Raw genomic sequence first — 17,373 nt, 5'->3', positions numbered from 1 at the left:
CATTGTCTCTCCCAGAAATGCAAGACTTACTTTTCTGAATAAAGAACATTAAAGGGGGTATCTGGGTGGCTCAGTAAGGTTAAGCAACTGACTCTTGATCTTGGCTCAGGTTGTAATCCTGGCATCATGAGATTGAGCCCCGTGTCTGGGGCTCCATGCTCAGCATGGATTCTGCTTGAATTTGTCTTTCTCTCTCCTAAGATTCTCCTTCTCTCTCCCTTCACCCCTCCCCCACTGCATGTGCACTTTCTAAAAAAACACAACCAAACAAAAAAAGAAAATTAAAAATGCTACACTATTATTTAAAAAAGGGGGGGGGGAGTGTCTTCAAGAAGGTGGGGCATTTCTAAACAAGAACCTTATGAAGAAGTCAGTCTGTTTCCCATTTCACAAATGTGGGGAAAAGGAAAACTGGTTGAATACAAACAAGATAATAGTTTTCTCCCCTGATCAATATAGAGGAAAAAAGGGAATCGGTGATATAAAAAGGAAAACAAAAGTATTGATACATTTTCTTAGCAAATGACAATGTGAAAATCATCAATAGTAGTACCTGTGAAGTCTACTTTGCCCAGCAAATCCTGGATCTGAGGTGCTATTCCGAGTTTGAACAGGTATAAACTGAAAGACAGAACGTAAAATGATCAGATCAGAAACTTTATCATCATAAATCTTAGTGTTAAAAATTTCTTAAATCTTAAGGGCTTTTTTTTAGTTGGGAAAGACCTAAGAGATTATCTCATTTAATCCATTCATTTTATAGATGTGGAAACTGAGTTCTAAGGTAACACAGTCCCTGGAGGATGGGGACTAAAACTGTAGTCTAAGTCCCAAAGACTGGTCTTGTAGAGTATGTGGCGTTTCCACAGGGTCAACTAACTCTACTACCCATTTTTAGGGAGAATAAGAGACACAACAATACAAAATAGCCGGTAATAAATCCAAGGAACATTTCTTTGAATACTCCATGTATGATTCTTTTTTTGTTGAAAGTACAGTTCATATTATATTTTCCTTTTTGATATTCCTTTAAGTACCACACATTCCTTGAGGATGTATTTGTTCTACATTTTCTGAAACAGAGTGGCAAGACTACCAGCCCACAGGGTGATGTTACCAATAAACCATGATGTGGGCATGCTACTAAGTGGAAGATGGAGAATAAATTGTGTGTGTGTGTGCGTGTGTGTCTGTGTAGATAAGAAGTAACAATGGTACCCACTAACCTACCAATAACTTGACAAAAGGATCTGAGGACTGACGGCATCTAAATTTTACCAATTGTGCAAATATCTGATTATATGGCTTTTCTCATTTAATCACTGAGCCACAGTTTCTTTCCATATTGATCCTAATCTTCTCAATCCCAAAGACTAATCCTATAGAACAATTTAAAAAATCTGTATTCACTTATTATCCATTTTGATAGGTTTGTAATTTGTGAGATTGTAATGGGAAATTAGCCAATTCTACAATAACTTATACAATGAACTAAGAATGATTTCATTGGCTTGAAATATTTCAAGATCATCACTTCAGATGTTGATGTGATATAAACCCTTTCAATTTTTTTTTCTGGAAATACTTATTCCAAAAACACACAGGATCCTTAAATATGAATATACTGTATTTTACCTAACCAATTGCATTTAGATGGTCACTAATTATTCCCCATTGCAAATGATGCTACAGCAAATCTACCTATATACAGATACATTTGTATATACATCTTATTCATTACAATAAATCTCTAAAAACAAAACTGCCAGGTTGAAAGGATATACACACAGTCAAAGCTTTTAGTATATAGGGTCAAATTGCGTTCTAAAAGAGATTACACTCATTCATTGTGAGTTAAGGGTTAGCAAAAACCCTGTTCCCTTCTGTGAAAGAATTTGACTCTTTTAACATTCTGTTCCCCTAGGAACCCATAAAGGTCCAATGATAACCACATTAGTAAGCATCTTTGCTGAGGAGAAAAATAACCCCCATTGATAAATGATTTGAAGGAACAATAAATACCTGATATGAACACCTAAGTGTGTGATGCCCAAGTTTGGTGACTCTTCTAACTCCCACAGTCCTTGCAGGAAACTGGGCAGCCCACTGGGAAGGTGTTACAATAGACACTGGCTCCTAGGGCTGAGGCTCTCTGCCAGGGAGGCTCTCGTACCCAAGAGGAGTCTCACTTCTTAGCACCTCAGCGGCCAACTGGGGTACCAAAGAAAACAGCTTCTAGGGACGCCCAGGTGGCTCAGCGGTTGAGCATCTGCCTTTGGCTCAGGGCATGATCCTGGAGTCCTGGGATCGAGTCCCACATTAGGCTCCCTGCATGGAGCCTGCTTCTCCCTCTGCCTGGGTCTCTGCCTCTCTCTCTCTGTATCTCATGAATAAATAAATACAATCTTTAATCAAAACAAAACAAAACAAACAACAGCTTCCAGATGGCTACATGGATGACTACGTGCAGTGTCATGAAGTCTCTCACTGAAGAGCTAGTGCTTGATGCTGTGCTGTCAGCTGACTGGGTTCTCTCCTCTTCTGGGCAACTAGTGCCAGACATGGTTGAGAGCAGTTAGGAGATACCAAATGCTTAGATGAACCCAAGAACCTGCTGAAGCGTGTGACCTTTTTTTTTTTTTAAATAAATTTATTTTTTATTGGTGTTCAATTTGCCAACATATAGAATAACACCCAGTGTGAAGCACGTGACCTTAATCTACTGCCACCACATAGGGACACCATTTTCTTTGTCTGCTTACCACAGAATTGATAGTCAATGAAAATCTTGCAAATCTTTTTTTTTTTGTTTTAAATATTATATATTTGTTCACAAGAGACACACAGAGAGAGGCAGAGACACAGGCAGAGGGAGAAGCAGGCTCTCTGCGGAGAGCCTGATGTGAGACTCAATCCCAGGACCCTGGGATCATGACCTGAGCCGAAGGCAGATGTTCAAATATTGAGCCACCCAGGCATCCTGAAAATTTTGCAGATCTGATAGCCAAAAAATGTTATTTAATTCTGTGTTGCCTTTTGTTAGTTGTGAGGGTAGACATTTTTCAAACAAATTGTTCCACGTCCCCTTCCTGCAGGAAATGCCTATTAATGACTTTTTGAATTTTAAATATTTGTTGAGGAGGAGGAGTTTATCTTTCTTTGGTTTCCTCCCTTTTCCCTCAAAACTAAAACCAAAGAACAAAGAACAAATGACATTTTAAACATACGGTAGTTGTAATTTTAGTACTAAGTTCCAATATTATTTTTGCGTCTTGCCCACAGGTGGAAAACATATTAGAGCCTGAACATTCTTCAATATAAAATAGGCATTATGTATTCATAATTCAAAGCTAGAAAGACAGGATACGTTCCTTAGTTTAAATTCTAGGTCTTTAGAGATTATCAGGGATATAGAACTATTTACACAGCCTCTATAGATTTTATTACCAAAGGTTCATGCCAAACAAGTCATTAGAATTAAAACTAGCAGACTGACATTTTCAAAACTGTAATATTTTATGAACCACTTCTCAACTCATTATTACATGGAAAAAATATTCCTGTTAAAAGAGAGCCCACATCATGAGGAACAAATGAAATGTCAACCTCTTCAACTGTTCCTTTGTACTAACAGGTACTATAAAATTAAACAGAATTAAGTGGATAGGTATGGCAAAGCCCCAAAAGAATTCCAGGAAAATAAAAGCCACACATTAAGAAATGACAAAAAAAAAAATCATTTTATCTTTCTTCAATTTCTTTCATAGCACTTGATTTGCATTTTTTTCTTTTTACAACTAAATTTAAAAATATACATGAATTAATCTACAAAGAAATATAAAATTAATTTAGTGGGAGAAACTTTGAAAATGTGACAATAAAATTTAAGTAGGAAGCACCCATAAAATGTCTTCTAACAACCAGTTTTATATCTATAATTGTTTAATGCTGTAGGTTTTTTTAAAAAAAATATTTTATTTATTTGAGGGAGAGAGCAACTATGAACAAGGGGTGCAGGGGGGCAGAGAGGGAGAGGGAGAAAGAGAAGCAGACTCCCTATGAACAGGGAGCTGGACGTGGGGCTCCATCACAGGACCCTGAGATCATGACCTGAGCCAAAGGCAGATGGTTAACCGACTGAGCCACCCAGGCGTCCCGGTTTTGTTTTTTTAAAATATTTTATTTTTAAGTAGTATCCATGCCTAATGTGGAGCTCGAACTCATAAGCCCAAGATCAAGAGTCACACAAACTACTGACAGAGCCAGCCAGGTGCCCACGTTAAATGTTGTGGGTTTTCCCCCCAGTGTTGCCTTTTAATGTGTAGTACTTATATTAATATTCTGCTATAGTTTTAATATACTTCAAACCTGACATTCTTTATCAAAGCCAAAACTAATGATTATCTGTGATCCTTGAAATATTCATACATTTACTTCCCCACATATGTAATGTTGAGATCATCTAGAATTTCAGATCCATGCTTTTATTTTCATGTTACACAGTAAAAATTTAGGTAACTATAAATCTTATTAGTTTCTTTTCTAATATCATCTCTATCCAATTTTCTTCTTTCTTAATTTTATCTTTGTTTTTGTTGTCAGTGTAAGTGTTCACAAAGTACCTATTATTAGGTAGGTAAGTTGAATAAATTACCAATAGCACGTATATTTTTTTAAGATTTTATTTACTTATTCATGAGAGACACAGAGAGACAGAGAGAGGCAGAGACACAGGCAGAGGGAGCAGCAGGCTCCATGCAGGGAGCCCGACGCGGGACTCCCAGGACCCTGGGATCACACCCTGGGCCAAAGGCGGCGCTAAACCACTGGGCCACCCGGGCTGCCCCCAACAGCACATATTTTAATATTTTCATTCATTCCTTGGGTGTCACTTCTTGCTTAATCTAATGCCACTTTCAGAGCTCTGGTTTCCCTCAAGTGTCTGGTATTTCCTGATTTGGGGCTCATCTTGGGGCTCGAGACTTGCTTATTGTCACTGTTGGCCACAAGTTCCCAGGACACGAGCCAGTTCTAGGAAGCTTATGTGGAAACACGGGGCTGACACCACGAGGGGGCCCCCTATCTTGCCTTCTAATATCAGGGCTTATGGGTTTTCTTGGGGTCATTCATCGGGTACTGGCCTGTCACCCTGCCCTCATCACCTGCACGTGGCCGCTATACAGAACAATCAGAAGACTCGGTCCACACCCAATAACGCTGGCTGTAGGACTCAAGGCCCAGGGCAGCTCCTGGCTCTGCTGCATCCAGTGATTTTTGGGCTGTGGCCTTGGGTCTTGTTTCTTGGTCAATCCTATCTCATCTGTGTGGTCAGTGGATGGCATCCTTTCTTACTGCAATTTTTTTTTAAATTACTACTTTACTAATTTCATGTCAATTTTGGAAAGGGACTATGAGAGCTGTGCTCAGTCGGTAACCTTGACACAATTGTTTTCACGTTATTTCTTCTGTTTATTCATTCATCTAATTACTATGCATGGAATATCTACTACATAAAAAGTATTTTTCTCTACCACGCTGTTCATAAAATAAAAGTGTTTAGGCTTTCACAAAATACAGGTCTGTTGGTTATAGGAACTATAACTAATATACTAAACAAAAGTGCTAATTTTCCCCTGTGGTACTGAAGAAATGAGATGACTAGCTCCAATTATATTTTCTAGTTCTCCATTGTATGCTGTAATATAAATCCTACAATAAACCAACATCCTGGTTAAACTAAAAGTTACCACAAGGTGGCGCTGAGAAGTTATCTTTTAGATTGAACAATCTTCATGTTTAAAGTGAGTCTAAATAAGAGACTTTCTGAAATTAGTATGGATCAGTTAGAAATCTCATTTGCATATACATACTTTCACCAAAAATTTTTAAATATTAATGTATATTTTTTATTTGGCTTCAATTATCAACATTTATGGGCTCCCATGTTGGACCTTATTTAAATTATCAGCTTTTAAAAAAACACCACTTTTCACAGTGTGGGAGTTTTATAACAAATTTATGTGTGGGAGACACTTCCAAGCAGATTACTCAAAAGGGCAGTTTACTATGCACTTATCTATTATTCCTGTGCTGAAAAGAATCAGCAATAGCAGCCCACTCCCTCCCAAGCATTTTAATTGAAATGAAGCCATTCACTACCTGAAGCATATAGGAAATCCAAGGTCTTGTTCTTAAAAAAGAGCCTGTCTGGTATAAAAAAAACACCAATTTAATTTCTTGGAGCTCTTCAACACAACTTTTTAAGCACCTTTCATGCTTAAGAGCTGATACAAAGGGCTAAGAAGATTCTAAAGGAAGCCAAGTAAATTAAGGTCATCATCCCTTAGCTTCCCCCAAATAAGAAAGTACTTGGTGTGAAATAGGGAATCTCTTATCACACCACAGGGACAGCACATTTGTGTTACTTAGAGAGGCCAGTTACTGTCCTGAGGGTAGCTAAAGCCTCACTGGCCCACGTGCTCCCATTTGTACAAGTATCAATTCAAGTACAGGAAGCAATAAAGTAAAAAACAAAAAACCAAACCTCTCAGGGCTTTTCCTACTACTTTCAATAAACACATTAAAAGGTCCTATAGTCAGGCATCCCAGGTGGCTCAGCGGTTTAGCGCTACCTTTGGCCCAGGGCATGATCCTGGAGACCCGGGACCCTGCGTCGGGCTCCCTGCATGGATCCTGCTTTTTCCCTCTGCCTGTGTCTCTGCCTTTCTCTGCATCTCTCTGTATCTCTCATGGATAAATAAATAAAATCTTAAAAAAAATAAAATAAAAAAATAAAAGGTCTTATAGTAATGAAATGCAAATTCACAAGGTAGAAGTTGAATTTATTAAAGCTTTTCTGGAGCACGTCATGAGCAGTTCACTTTATGGTGTAGCAAGTGAGATGAATGTTTATAAATCAAGGCCGCAGGCCTAGCCAGAAAGACAATGGAACCAGAATCATAAGACCCAGATACTGGCTGCAAGACTGGCCCCATCTAGAATGTGAGTGACTCTGAGCAAGTCACATAATCCACAGCTTTCAGTCCCCTCATCTGTGAAATGAAGACCTGGACAAAAGTAACTTCTCAAGGTCTTTCCAGTTCTGAGGTTCTGTGATTTCTCATTTTAAAATTCCCTAAAATTAACAGTTTAGAGGTCTGAACTCAAGTTCAAGTTGGATGCTGGCTTTAGAATTTTCTTAGTAGTATGGAAACATGTGACTCCTTCCTGAGGCCAACGGCTAAGCCAGCAACAGTCTAGGATCTGGGGTCACACAACCTGGTTTTGAATCCCAGCTCTTCCATATATCAGTTGTGTGATCTTATTAGCCTCTCTGTACTTCAACTTCCTTCATTACAAAATGGGATTATTAACAGTATGTGTACCACATAGGCACACCATGAGGATTAAATGAGATTGTTTCTGTGAAGTACTTTGAATGGTGCCAGGCATATATTTTTTTGTTTTTATTATTACTATGATCTTTGTTAAATAAGTATGTCCTTTATTAATAACCAATTAATAATAATTAACTTATTAAGAACTTATCACAGCAGTTTCCCCATTCTCAACACTAAGAATCTTTTACTATTTTCCCTCACTGGTTCTGTGTTTCAAATGGTTTTATCTAGAGAGCTAAATTATTTTTCCATCTTAATCATATACATCACTGCCAGTTATCATGTCAAAATCTAGTCTTCTTCACCTAATATTCAATCGAAAATAAAAAAAATCTTGAGGCAGCCTTACTGTAGAGAAATGAGTTCAGTTAACCCAGCTAAAAATTAAAAAATATGAACTCCTTAATTTGGCATCACTGGTGTATATGTACTGTGTTAGGTGTCAAGGCATGGTTCGTGGTCTCAAAGAGCTTAGGATTTAGTAGGACAAACAGATACAGTCCTGATAGTATTTCAGGATAGGAAGAGGAGGAGAGACTATGGTCTAGAGTGTGGGGAGAATTTTGAACAAGGAGTGATTTAAAGCTACATAAGATGTAACTCCTCATTCCTCATTTTAATCCCAAACATTGCCATCTCTACATTACCCTCTTGAGAAGACAAAATTAGAATCTGCCCTTTGGGTTAAGAAGCCATTTGTACGAAGTTTATTTATAAATGCAGTACGTTCTCTGTCAGATACTCCGTGAGTTTGGCATAAGCCATCAACTGGTTTTTTGAAAGGTCCTTAGAGCATAGAGTGTAAGACAAGATGAGTTCTGCATTAAAGCCTGAGGGCCAGAGACACAATCTACCTGGTTAGCAAGGCAGCCACCTGACTGCAGATGAGCTCCTCCTGTATAGAGGAGCCCTTCTTCACTCAATGGTCAGTGCGCTTGGAACTACAACTGGTTAACCACAAGTGGGGCCACCAGAGCCACAATAACAAACACAAGTCCCAAATGTGTGCTATTTTGGCATCGTCACTGCATTTGAACACCTGACTGCTGGGGCAGTCGTGACATCATCTGCAGCAGGAGCACAACCATGACACAGAGGGAGGCAGGCTCATTTGCAGCTTGGTGTGGTCGGTGCCTTAATGGTCTAAGAAACTCTGTACGGTAAGAAAAGCAGAATCCAGAACCCTCATCCATCACACTAGAAAAATTATGAACCTATGATTTGCAAAGGATTCCTTGGAGGGTAGTTGATTTCATGTCTTAAAGCAGAAATAATTATGGTAGGACTGGAACATCCTATTGTGACCACAAAGCAAGGATATTTCAAATAATGTCAGGTACAGTGCTACAAGGACAAAGGAGCTGACCCAGAAGAGCAACCACTGACCAAAGCAAGTCAATCTGATCCATCAGAATAGAAGATACTAACCCTAGTTAAGTCTGTGAAAGGCCAGGAGTTCATAGCAATCATCAAAAGAGAACGGTACAAAGTGTATAGAAAAGAAATTATAATACAAACTGATAAAGTAAGGCATGTATAATTATTTGTATTGATTTTAGCAAGGTGGGAAGTGTTATTAAAATACAGGTGCTTTGTTTTTTCTATATCTGTCTATGGAATATAGATATTTTTTTTACACTATTTATAGTATACTTTATACCCTAAGAATAAAAACCAGGATCTCTAAGCCAGAATGTCATGGAAAATCAAGGAAGTGATCCAAGATAAGAAAGGACCGAAGAACACACAGTTTGTGACAAAAACAGGCAGGTGAAAAGGGGGTGTGGCACTGACAGTCACACAACCATCAAGCAGACATGATCTGAGATGGAGAAACATAGTCCGAGATGATAAATCAGCAAAATGAACAATTACCAAATAATTCTACCTAAGTAGAGTCAATCCTTCATCTTGTGGGTGAGAAACCTCTAGAATACCCAACAAATTTCAAGAAAATATTCAAAAGGCATATATAAGCTTTTAATAATGTTAATAGATCACGCCAATACATCATCATGACAGGACAATGGGTTATAGAACACTGGCCAAGCGAGATAGGCTGTAAATCATTTCTGGCAGAAGGAGGGTGGGTTAGGAGTGGGGACTAGAATGAAAATAAAAACCTACCTGGAAGCCATATACTGAAAATTATAGAAGTCTGACTGATTTCACAAGTAAAGTTTATCCTGATGCCTGGTAGCCAGAGTCTGACTCACCGTGGGGGAAGAAGCCCAACTGGTACCATGCACCGCCTGACAAACCATGGGTCAGAAACCAGATCTATAACCCAGGAAGGTGTAAAGGTGTTCTTTGGTTTCTGGTACCCTTATGATCATGTCAACTCTGGCCAAGGGTCAATATATTACAGTCCTGGGATGAGTGAAAATTAGTGTGTAAATAATTAAATGAATGAAATTTGCAGTGTGGATTTTTCAGAATGGATTTAAGTGTGTTAAGTTTGTAATGATACATCTGGGTATTTTACCTGTCTTTTAAGGTATTGGAAGTGTTCAAAATAGCAGTTCTACTAAAACTGTTAAACTAATTCAATTTTACAACCAATGTTTAAACATTTAACAGTTGTTTCATAAACTGAACAACAAACAACATGCAAAGAATGTTCTTCTCCATGTATAAATGCCCAGTTAAAAAATCCATTAGTAGGAACTTGTTAGAAAGGCTCTCACTTCTTTAACTGGTTTCTTTTCATTGCAGACGTTCATACAATCCAAATGAAGCCAGCCAAACCCACACCATATACACATTTTAAGTGCAAGTACATCAAAACAGTCACAATATATTGGTGTTGTGATAATAGGTACTTTAGCTAGCTTCCTTTTGATTTTTTTTCTGAGTTTTCCATTTTTTTCCCACAGTGAGCATTTAAAATTTTTTTTTTTAATAAGAAAAAGATAACAAAAACTTCTTTTAAAAAAGAATGAGGTCACCTATCAGTGAGATGAGTCCTTCTACATGAAGCAAAGCTTGAGGAATCCCTCTGGGGTTGCTGTGCTCACCTTCATGGGCGGCATTTCTCTGAGAACATCAAGCTGTAGACAAAGGAAGCAGTGAGTGGCAGGCAACAAGGCCGGGGTCAGAAATCCAAGTGAAAAGGTGAGGAGCGGGCAAGAAAAGTGGAAAGCAGATTCAAACTGGAAGTAAGAGCAAATCCCCAGAGAATTTTTTTTTTTTTTTTAACCCCAGAGGATCTTAATGAGGTTGTTAAGCCCACATCAAGAAGACAGGGAACAGAAGGCCAGTTGGCATGGCTGGGAGCTGTCGCACACCAGGCCCACAGGCTGAGGTACCAGGAAGGTAGAGCCTGGGTACACGGGGGATCTTCCCTCCTGGCTCCTGATCTATATTCAGAACCTTTGACCTGCCCAACTCCCTGTCCAATAATGATGATTTTCTATACAGCAATGTTGCTGTATCCCCAGCCAAGATATAATGGCCAGACACGTATGTGTTCATTTCCAGCATCACTTCTAATTATCCAGTGAGACCAAACCCACTGCCCTTATGAAAAGAGCTCTGCTACCCAGCTCCCCAATGTGTCTTGCCCAAAAGAGAAGAATACCAGTCTCATTTGAGTGACTATATTCTAAACCGTTGAGGGAAAAAGTTTTGATAGAAAAAACTTTAGAAAGACTTGAGACTTCTCAGCTTTATACCAGGAAGCAGTCGTATAGTAAGTCTAGGACAGAGAAAAGAGAAGGCGATTCTCCCAGGAAATGCTGTTTGTTAAGTAAATAGTCAAAGATCCTACTTAAGGTCAGATCTGGTGAGGGACAGGCTCCAGAGGATCTGCTACAGAATGATTAACAGTAATGAAGACTTCCGTTGAGTAACTGCATGACTGAGAAAAACAGTCCTCGGAAATATCACACCAACAACATCTGCATATAAGTGGCAAGAAGAAGTTGCCTTTTCTTTATTTACCAATCTGCTAAAGCCTTTGTTAAAATGATTACAAACTCATTTGCAAGCTTCACTGCAGTTCTATATAATTTCTGTGGAAAAATTGTGACATTGCTAGAATGGAACTTAGCACAAGTTTCTTTATAAGCTGCTTAACATTAACAGCTCAGGTGTCCACGTCGGTGGTAGTGGAGGTGGGAACTAATTTAAATTTGTCCAAAATACCCCAAGAGCTTGCCACAGATTAGGAGATTAGCACTATGATGCACGGATATGATAATGATATTAACTAATTGTAGCTGGCTTAGCAGGTCACAAAACCAGTACTAAGTATAGTGTTAAGTGATCATTCTAAACTCTGAAAAATATTTGACAAGAAATGTTGGGCAACACATTTGAAAATATTCCTCAAGACAAGCACTTTTGCACAAGAAAGCTTTCAGAAATACTGCTGGCATAATGATACACTAGCCAACACATGAAGAGGCAGGCATAGAAGTGATCCTGCTCTCTTCCCCATTCTTTTTTTTTTAAGATCTTATTTATTTATTCATGAGAGACACACAGAGAGAGGCAGAGACACAGGCAGAGGGAGAAGCAGGCAAGAAGCCCGATGCGAGACCTGATCCCGGACCCTGGGATTGTGCCCTGCGCTAAAGGCAGATACTCAACCACTGAGCCACCCAGGTTTCCCCTGCTACCCCATTCTAAATTACAAGAATAAAAAGAAATCACAGAAAAGGCCCCTACATTTGGTCTGTATTTCTGTCATCTTCCAAAGAAATCTCCTAAGTACCCATCAGGGGAAAAGTCAAATTATATGACATAATCAAAATTCTTTTCTAGTAGGCCAATAGTGCAATGAATTATTGTAGAAACCTTTTCCTTTGGAGAGGAAAAGAGCCAGGAAGAAGTTAATATAAACCTCTACACAGAAGACTGCCAGGAAAATGACTTCTAGTGATATAAACACGAGGCAGATGTTCTAGAAGAAATTTAAAATTTAATTAGACATAAAGTCTTCCAGCTATTACCTGTATGAATGCAAGATGACAGCCATAAACTGGATTTTTAGAATCGACTTTGTTACCACCTAAAAATAACTTTTCTTCCAGTCCAGTAAGATAAAAAATGATCTGTGAACTAGCACAATGTAAGCATTTTCAGAAATTAAGTTATTGAACAACTGCTTTTAATTAATGAACATTAATAGTATCCTGGGGGTCCTGTGTGGCTCAGTTAGTTAAGCGTCTGACTCTTGATTTCGGTTCAGGTCATGATCTCAGGGTTGTGATATTCAGCCCCAAATCATGTTCCTTGATGGGCATGTAGTCCACTTAAGATTCTTTCTCCCCCTCTGTCCCTCTCCCCTCCCTCTTTAAAAAAAAATAAACGTTATCTTGATTTGACTAACTCGAAGCAACTCTTATGCTTCTTCTTTACCCTGTGGTCCAGGTTCGATTGAGTGAAGGTCAGAAGAAACTATCCTGATACTGGACTTCCTTAGTCTATGATAAGAATTGAAGCAAAATGATGATTTAAGAGTATCAAAGTTATGACCATTAAAGCTGCTTGTTTGATGTAGTTTGGCTGGCTATATTTGTAAACTAGATCACAACTCAAGAACATGGCAACATTAGAGATCCCCAGAAGTTTCAACTTAAGTTTTCTCATTATTCTTACAGGTATTTCATTCATTTTCTGGCATTCTGTTTTGAATTAGATCTTAAAAATCAGAAAAAATAGTTTTCCAATTCAAGGACTATATTTATGTGACAATTTTAAAAATTTGTGCCAAATTCAAAACAACTCAATCCAAAAAAAGGTTCTTCAGATTATTTAAGTAACTTAAGATCCCTCTTCTAAAACAGAAATTACAGTTTCATTTAAATCTACTCCCTACACTCTTCGTTGTGTTTTTTCCCACCTCAATGCATGAATGCAGTATATCATTCTCGGTATGTTTTTCCGGTCATATACATCTGTTGTTTCTGGATAAAATATCTGGAAAACAAAAGAAACAATATGTTTTATTATATTTTGTTTTTCAAAGTTACTTTAAATCTCCCAAATGATGGTACTTTGATTGTCTTTGTTGTATTTCCTTAAATGTAGAGGAACCTGCCCATTGTCGCTTCCTCCCTTTTGCTCTACAGGCAGACCCATGGGTGCATCTGGGCCCCTGACGGCATGACAGCATGCCTCCTAGTGGGCTTGGGAGAGTGGAGGATTCCTGGGTGGCCACTCCAGGAGGCTGCATCCACAGGGCTCGTGGCACTTTCACTCCACAAGCTGTAAGCCTGGTCAGGCTCCGCTCTCTGTAGCAGGGTCATCCTGTGACTGCCTACAGGTACCCTACCCTGAGAAGGGTGTCTGTCTTATAGTGTTTTATTATAACGTTAAACACCTAGCTACACACTTGTATAAACAGGCATGCACACACACAAGACATGCTGATACTATTTTCTGCTTGAATAATACATCTTACCAAATAAAATCTGGAAAGTAAATGAAGTATGAAAGAAGGCACTACCTATAATCTCATTTCCTAGATTGTTACCATTAGCATTTCAGTGTATTTCCTTCCAGGCTTTTTTCAGTATATGTATGTCTCTGATTTTTTATATTTATGTATGTATGTATGTGAAAACAAAACTGTAATACTCTAAGCCCCAGTAATGCTATAGTAGATAGTATTATCATAGTACCATAGTAGAACATGACTATTTCCATCCTCTTCATTATTCTATTAGAATGTTATTTATAATAGATGTTTGTGATTCTGTTATCTTTTTGAATGATAATTTAAGCCAGTTCTCTAAGGTTGAACTTTTTGTTTGTTTGTTTGCTCCCAATCTGTTCCTAATAAAAGTTACTGCAATGAATATCCCTGCATTTTCTGAACACTTGATTACTTCTTTCGGATAAACAACTAAATATGCAGTTACTTAACCAGTAAGATTGAACAGAGGCTTTTAATACACATCAACACTACTCTTAAGCCTGAAACTAAAAGCTTGATAAGAAACAGATTTTAGAATAGAGCACCAAACTCCTCTATTCCCAAGCACCAAAAATGAGTCATTAGGCTTAAGGCTTCTAAGAAAAAGATAAGCATGCTGGCATTACCATTTTCAGTAGATATTTTATAAAAGTTGACATAAAAACTAAAATTAAGTCCAGTATCATATGGTAGCACTTGATACTCAAATGTGATTTTCTATTAGACACTGAAAAAAGTTGAGAGAAGAAAGCAGCGAAGTTTTCTCAGCCACAATGTATGGCCACAGAGTGCTTAAATAAATGTCTTCAGCGAAGGAAACTTCAAGGTCTTTTCAACTTTCCATCAAAATGTTTGCTGTTACAGCATCTGTCAGGAGAGGATTCTCAATTCAGAAGGACAGGACCAGGTTTCAAAGGCTAGCAGGAAAGTGGAGGAACCTTATAGCTCCCCACTCACTTTCCTTTCGAAAACCTGTATTTCTTTATATCTCTCCATATGGAAATGCATATTCCTATAAATATTTGTTTCATTTCTTTTGGAAAATCTTGAATAAAATTTTTTTAGCCAATACGGTAGGATTGAGGATAGAGTTCACCAGGACTTTTTTTTTAAAAGATTTTATTTATTTACTCATGAGAGGCACAGAGGGAGAGAGAAACAGGCAGAGACACAGGCAGAGGGAGAAGCAGGCTCCATGCAGGGAGCCTGACACGGGACTCGATCCCGGGTCTCCAGGATGAGGCCCTGGGCGCTAAACCACTGAGCCACCCAGGCTGCCCCTCACCAGAACATTTTGATCATCACCATACCCCCAGCATTAGCAGGATGCTGCGCATGGAAAAGGCACTTAATATTGGTAAGTGAAGACATTAGTAGTGGTCAAATACAGCCATCAATTCAACACGCTATTGGTCACTCATCCCTGCAATGTAATGTATTAATCACTTCATAAAAATCAGTGTTAAAATAGTATCTGCCACATGGGTCACTTATTTGGTTTTAAGTTAAGGAAAACTTGGCCCAACACACGCCATTTGAAAAGCTTTATGTCAAATCTATGAAACATAACAAAATGATCCTAATTTAAAGTATGTTGCCTCATAGAGAAGAATTTTATTTGAATTTTTTCTTTATTAATCTGTTTGCTACCCAGTAAGGACTTGCTAAATGACAACCTAGAAATATGAATTCTATATTATAACTCATGCCCAAACGGGAACAGTATTTAATGTTCCAGGCATTTTCAGAGAAGGGAAAGTAATTTGATTCAAAATGCAAGGATAAATCAATATTGGCTATTTTGAAATAAAATACGCTGAGCTAAATCAGGTATAAGCTCAAACAGACTGAAAACTGGCATTTATAATCTACATTAAACAATTTTTTGTTTTTGTTGTGGTGGGTGGTGTTAATTCAAACCTGGATTAATAATAGCAAGACCTGGACCACTTCCACATCATTTCTTCAAAACAGGGGTACATAATAAGCAACAGAATGGAGTGAACTATCAATACCTACAAAGCCTGATGAATCTCAAGGGCATTACTGAAAGTCAATCTCTCTATTCCATTTCTTTAACATTCTCAAAATGACCAAACCATAGAGATGGAGAATAGAGTAGGAGCTGTCAGGGAACAGGGCTAGAAAAGGAGGTGATGGTCAAGGCCTACTCCTCTGTGGTATCTGTACCTTAATTGTGGTGGTGGTAACACAAATATATTTATGGCATAAAATTGCATAGAAACATACACACAAAAATCACTGCATATAAAAATGGTGAAAACTAAGGTCTGCAGCCTAGTTAACAGTAACACACTGATATCCATTTATTATTTTACTCCAGTTAGTAGATGTAATCACTGGGGGAAGCTGAATCAAGAATATGCATAGATGGGTCAGGCGATTTGAACAAGATGAAGATGGAACCAAAGCTGGGCACAGGCAGTGGACGTGGTCCTGCCGAGAGCTGAAGATGGCAGTGAACTCAATGTCTGTCACCAGTGATAACCTAAGTCGACATGACATGCTGGCCTGGATCAATGAGTCTCTACAGCTGAATCTGACAAAGATTGAACAGTTTTGCTCAGGGGCTGCCTATTGTCAGGTTATAGACATGCTATTCCCTGGCTCCATTGCCTTGAAGAAAGTGAAATTCCAGGCTAAACTAGAGCATGAATACACCCAGAACTTCAAAATACTACAAGCAGGTTTTAAGAGAATGGGTGTTGAAAAAATAATTCCTGTGGACAAATTAGTAAAAGGAAAGTTTCAGGACAATTTTGAATTTGTTCAGTAGCTGCCAGACAAGGTCAAGAAACTGCAGTGGCTCCCTCCCTTGTTGCTCTAGCTCTGAACAAACTGAAAAAACCTCTCCGCTCTAACAGTGCAGCTCCGCACAGGCTCAATGCAACACCCAGAACTACTGCGACCCCTACGGCTGGCCCAGGTGTGGTGCGAAAGAATCCTGGTGGGGGCAATGGGATGATGAAGCAGCTGAATTGATGCAGCAGGTCAATGTATTGAAACTTACCATTGAAGACTTGGAGAAAGAGAGAGATTTCTACTTTGAAAAGCTAAGAAACATCAAATTGATTTGCCAGGAGAACAAAGGGGAAAACAACTCTGTTTTGCAGAGGATCGTGAACATTCTCTAAGCCACAGATGAAGGCTTTGTGATACCTGATGAAGGGGGCCCACAGGAGGAAAAAGAAGAGTATTAACAGCCTGGCAGCAGAGCAACATCCGAATTCTTCACTCCAAATCACGTGCTTAACTGTAAAATACCCCCTTTTATTATTCTTAGAGGACTCACTGGTTTCTTTTCATGTCTTCTTAAAGTGCACCTTGCAGAAGTTTCACCCCTTTTCCAATGAATTTGAGTTTGGAGCTTTTACCCTGTAGCAGAGCAGTATTAACATCTAGTTGCTTCACCTGGGGAACAGATAGGCTGACCATGGGGCTCACTGTGTGGACGCTGGTAACACTCACTTTTGTTGCTTTTATGTCATATACTGAGGTGGAGTCCTCAGTAGAGAAATGTAAAGACTG

At 38.7% G+C, this 17,373-nt stretch overlaps 1 protein-coding gene and 1 pseudogene across 1 annotated transcript in view; one reads left to right on the top strand and one right to left on the bottom strand.

Moving 5' to 3' along the window:
• IQGAP2 (IQ motif containing GTPase activating protein 2) overlaps nt 1-17,373 on the bottom strand; it is a 297,908-nt gene that overhangs the window by 119,593 nt on the left and 160,942 nt on the right. Inside the window, exons 5-6 of the mRNA XM_055342241.1 lie at nt 13,249-13,325; nt 554-621 (exon numbers count right to left, since the gene is read on the bottom strand). Of these exons, the coding sequence (XP_055198216.1) occupies nt 554-621; nt 13,249-13,325 (145 nt within the window). The remainder of the gene's footprint in view (nt 1-553; nt 622-13,248; nt 13,326-17,373) is intronic.
• LOC129521040 (microtubule-associated protein RP/EB family member 1-like) lies at nt 16,298-17,045 on the top strand (annotated as a pseudogene).

The sequence above is a fragment of the Nyctereutes procyonoides genome, unplaced genomic scaffold (assembly GCF_905146905.1).
Source record: "Nyctereutes procyonoides isolate TBG_1078 unplaced genomic scaffold, NYPRO_anot_genome, whole genome shotgun sequence".
NCBI classification, from domain to species: Eukaryota; Metazoa; Chordata; class Mammalia; order Carnivora; family Canidae; genus Nyctereutes; species Nyctereutes procyonoides.
Note: the sequence above shows the minus strand (reverse complement) of the source record. Positions and strands in the feature narration are given on the sequence as shown.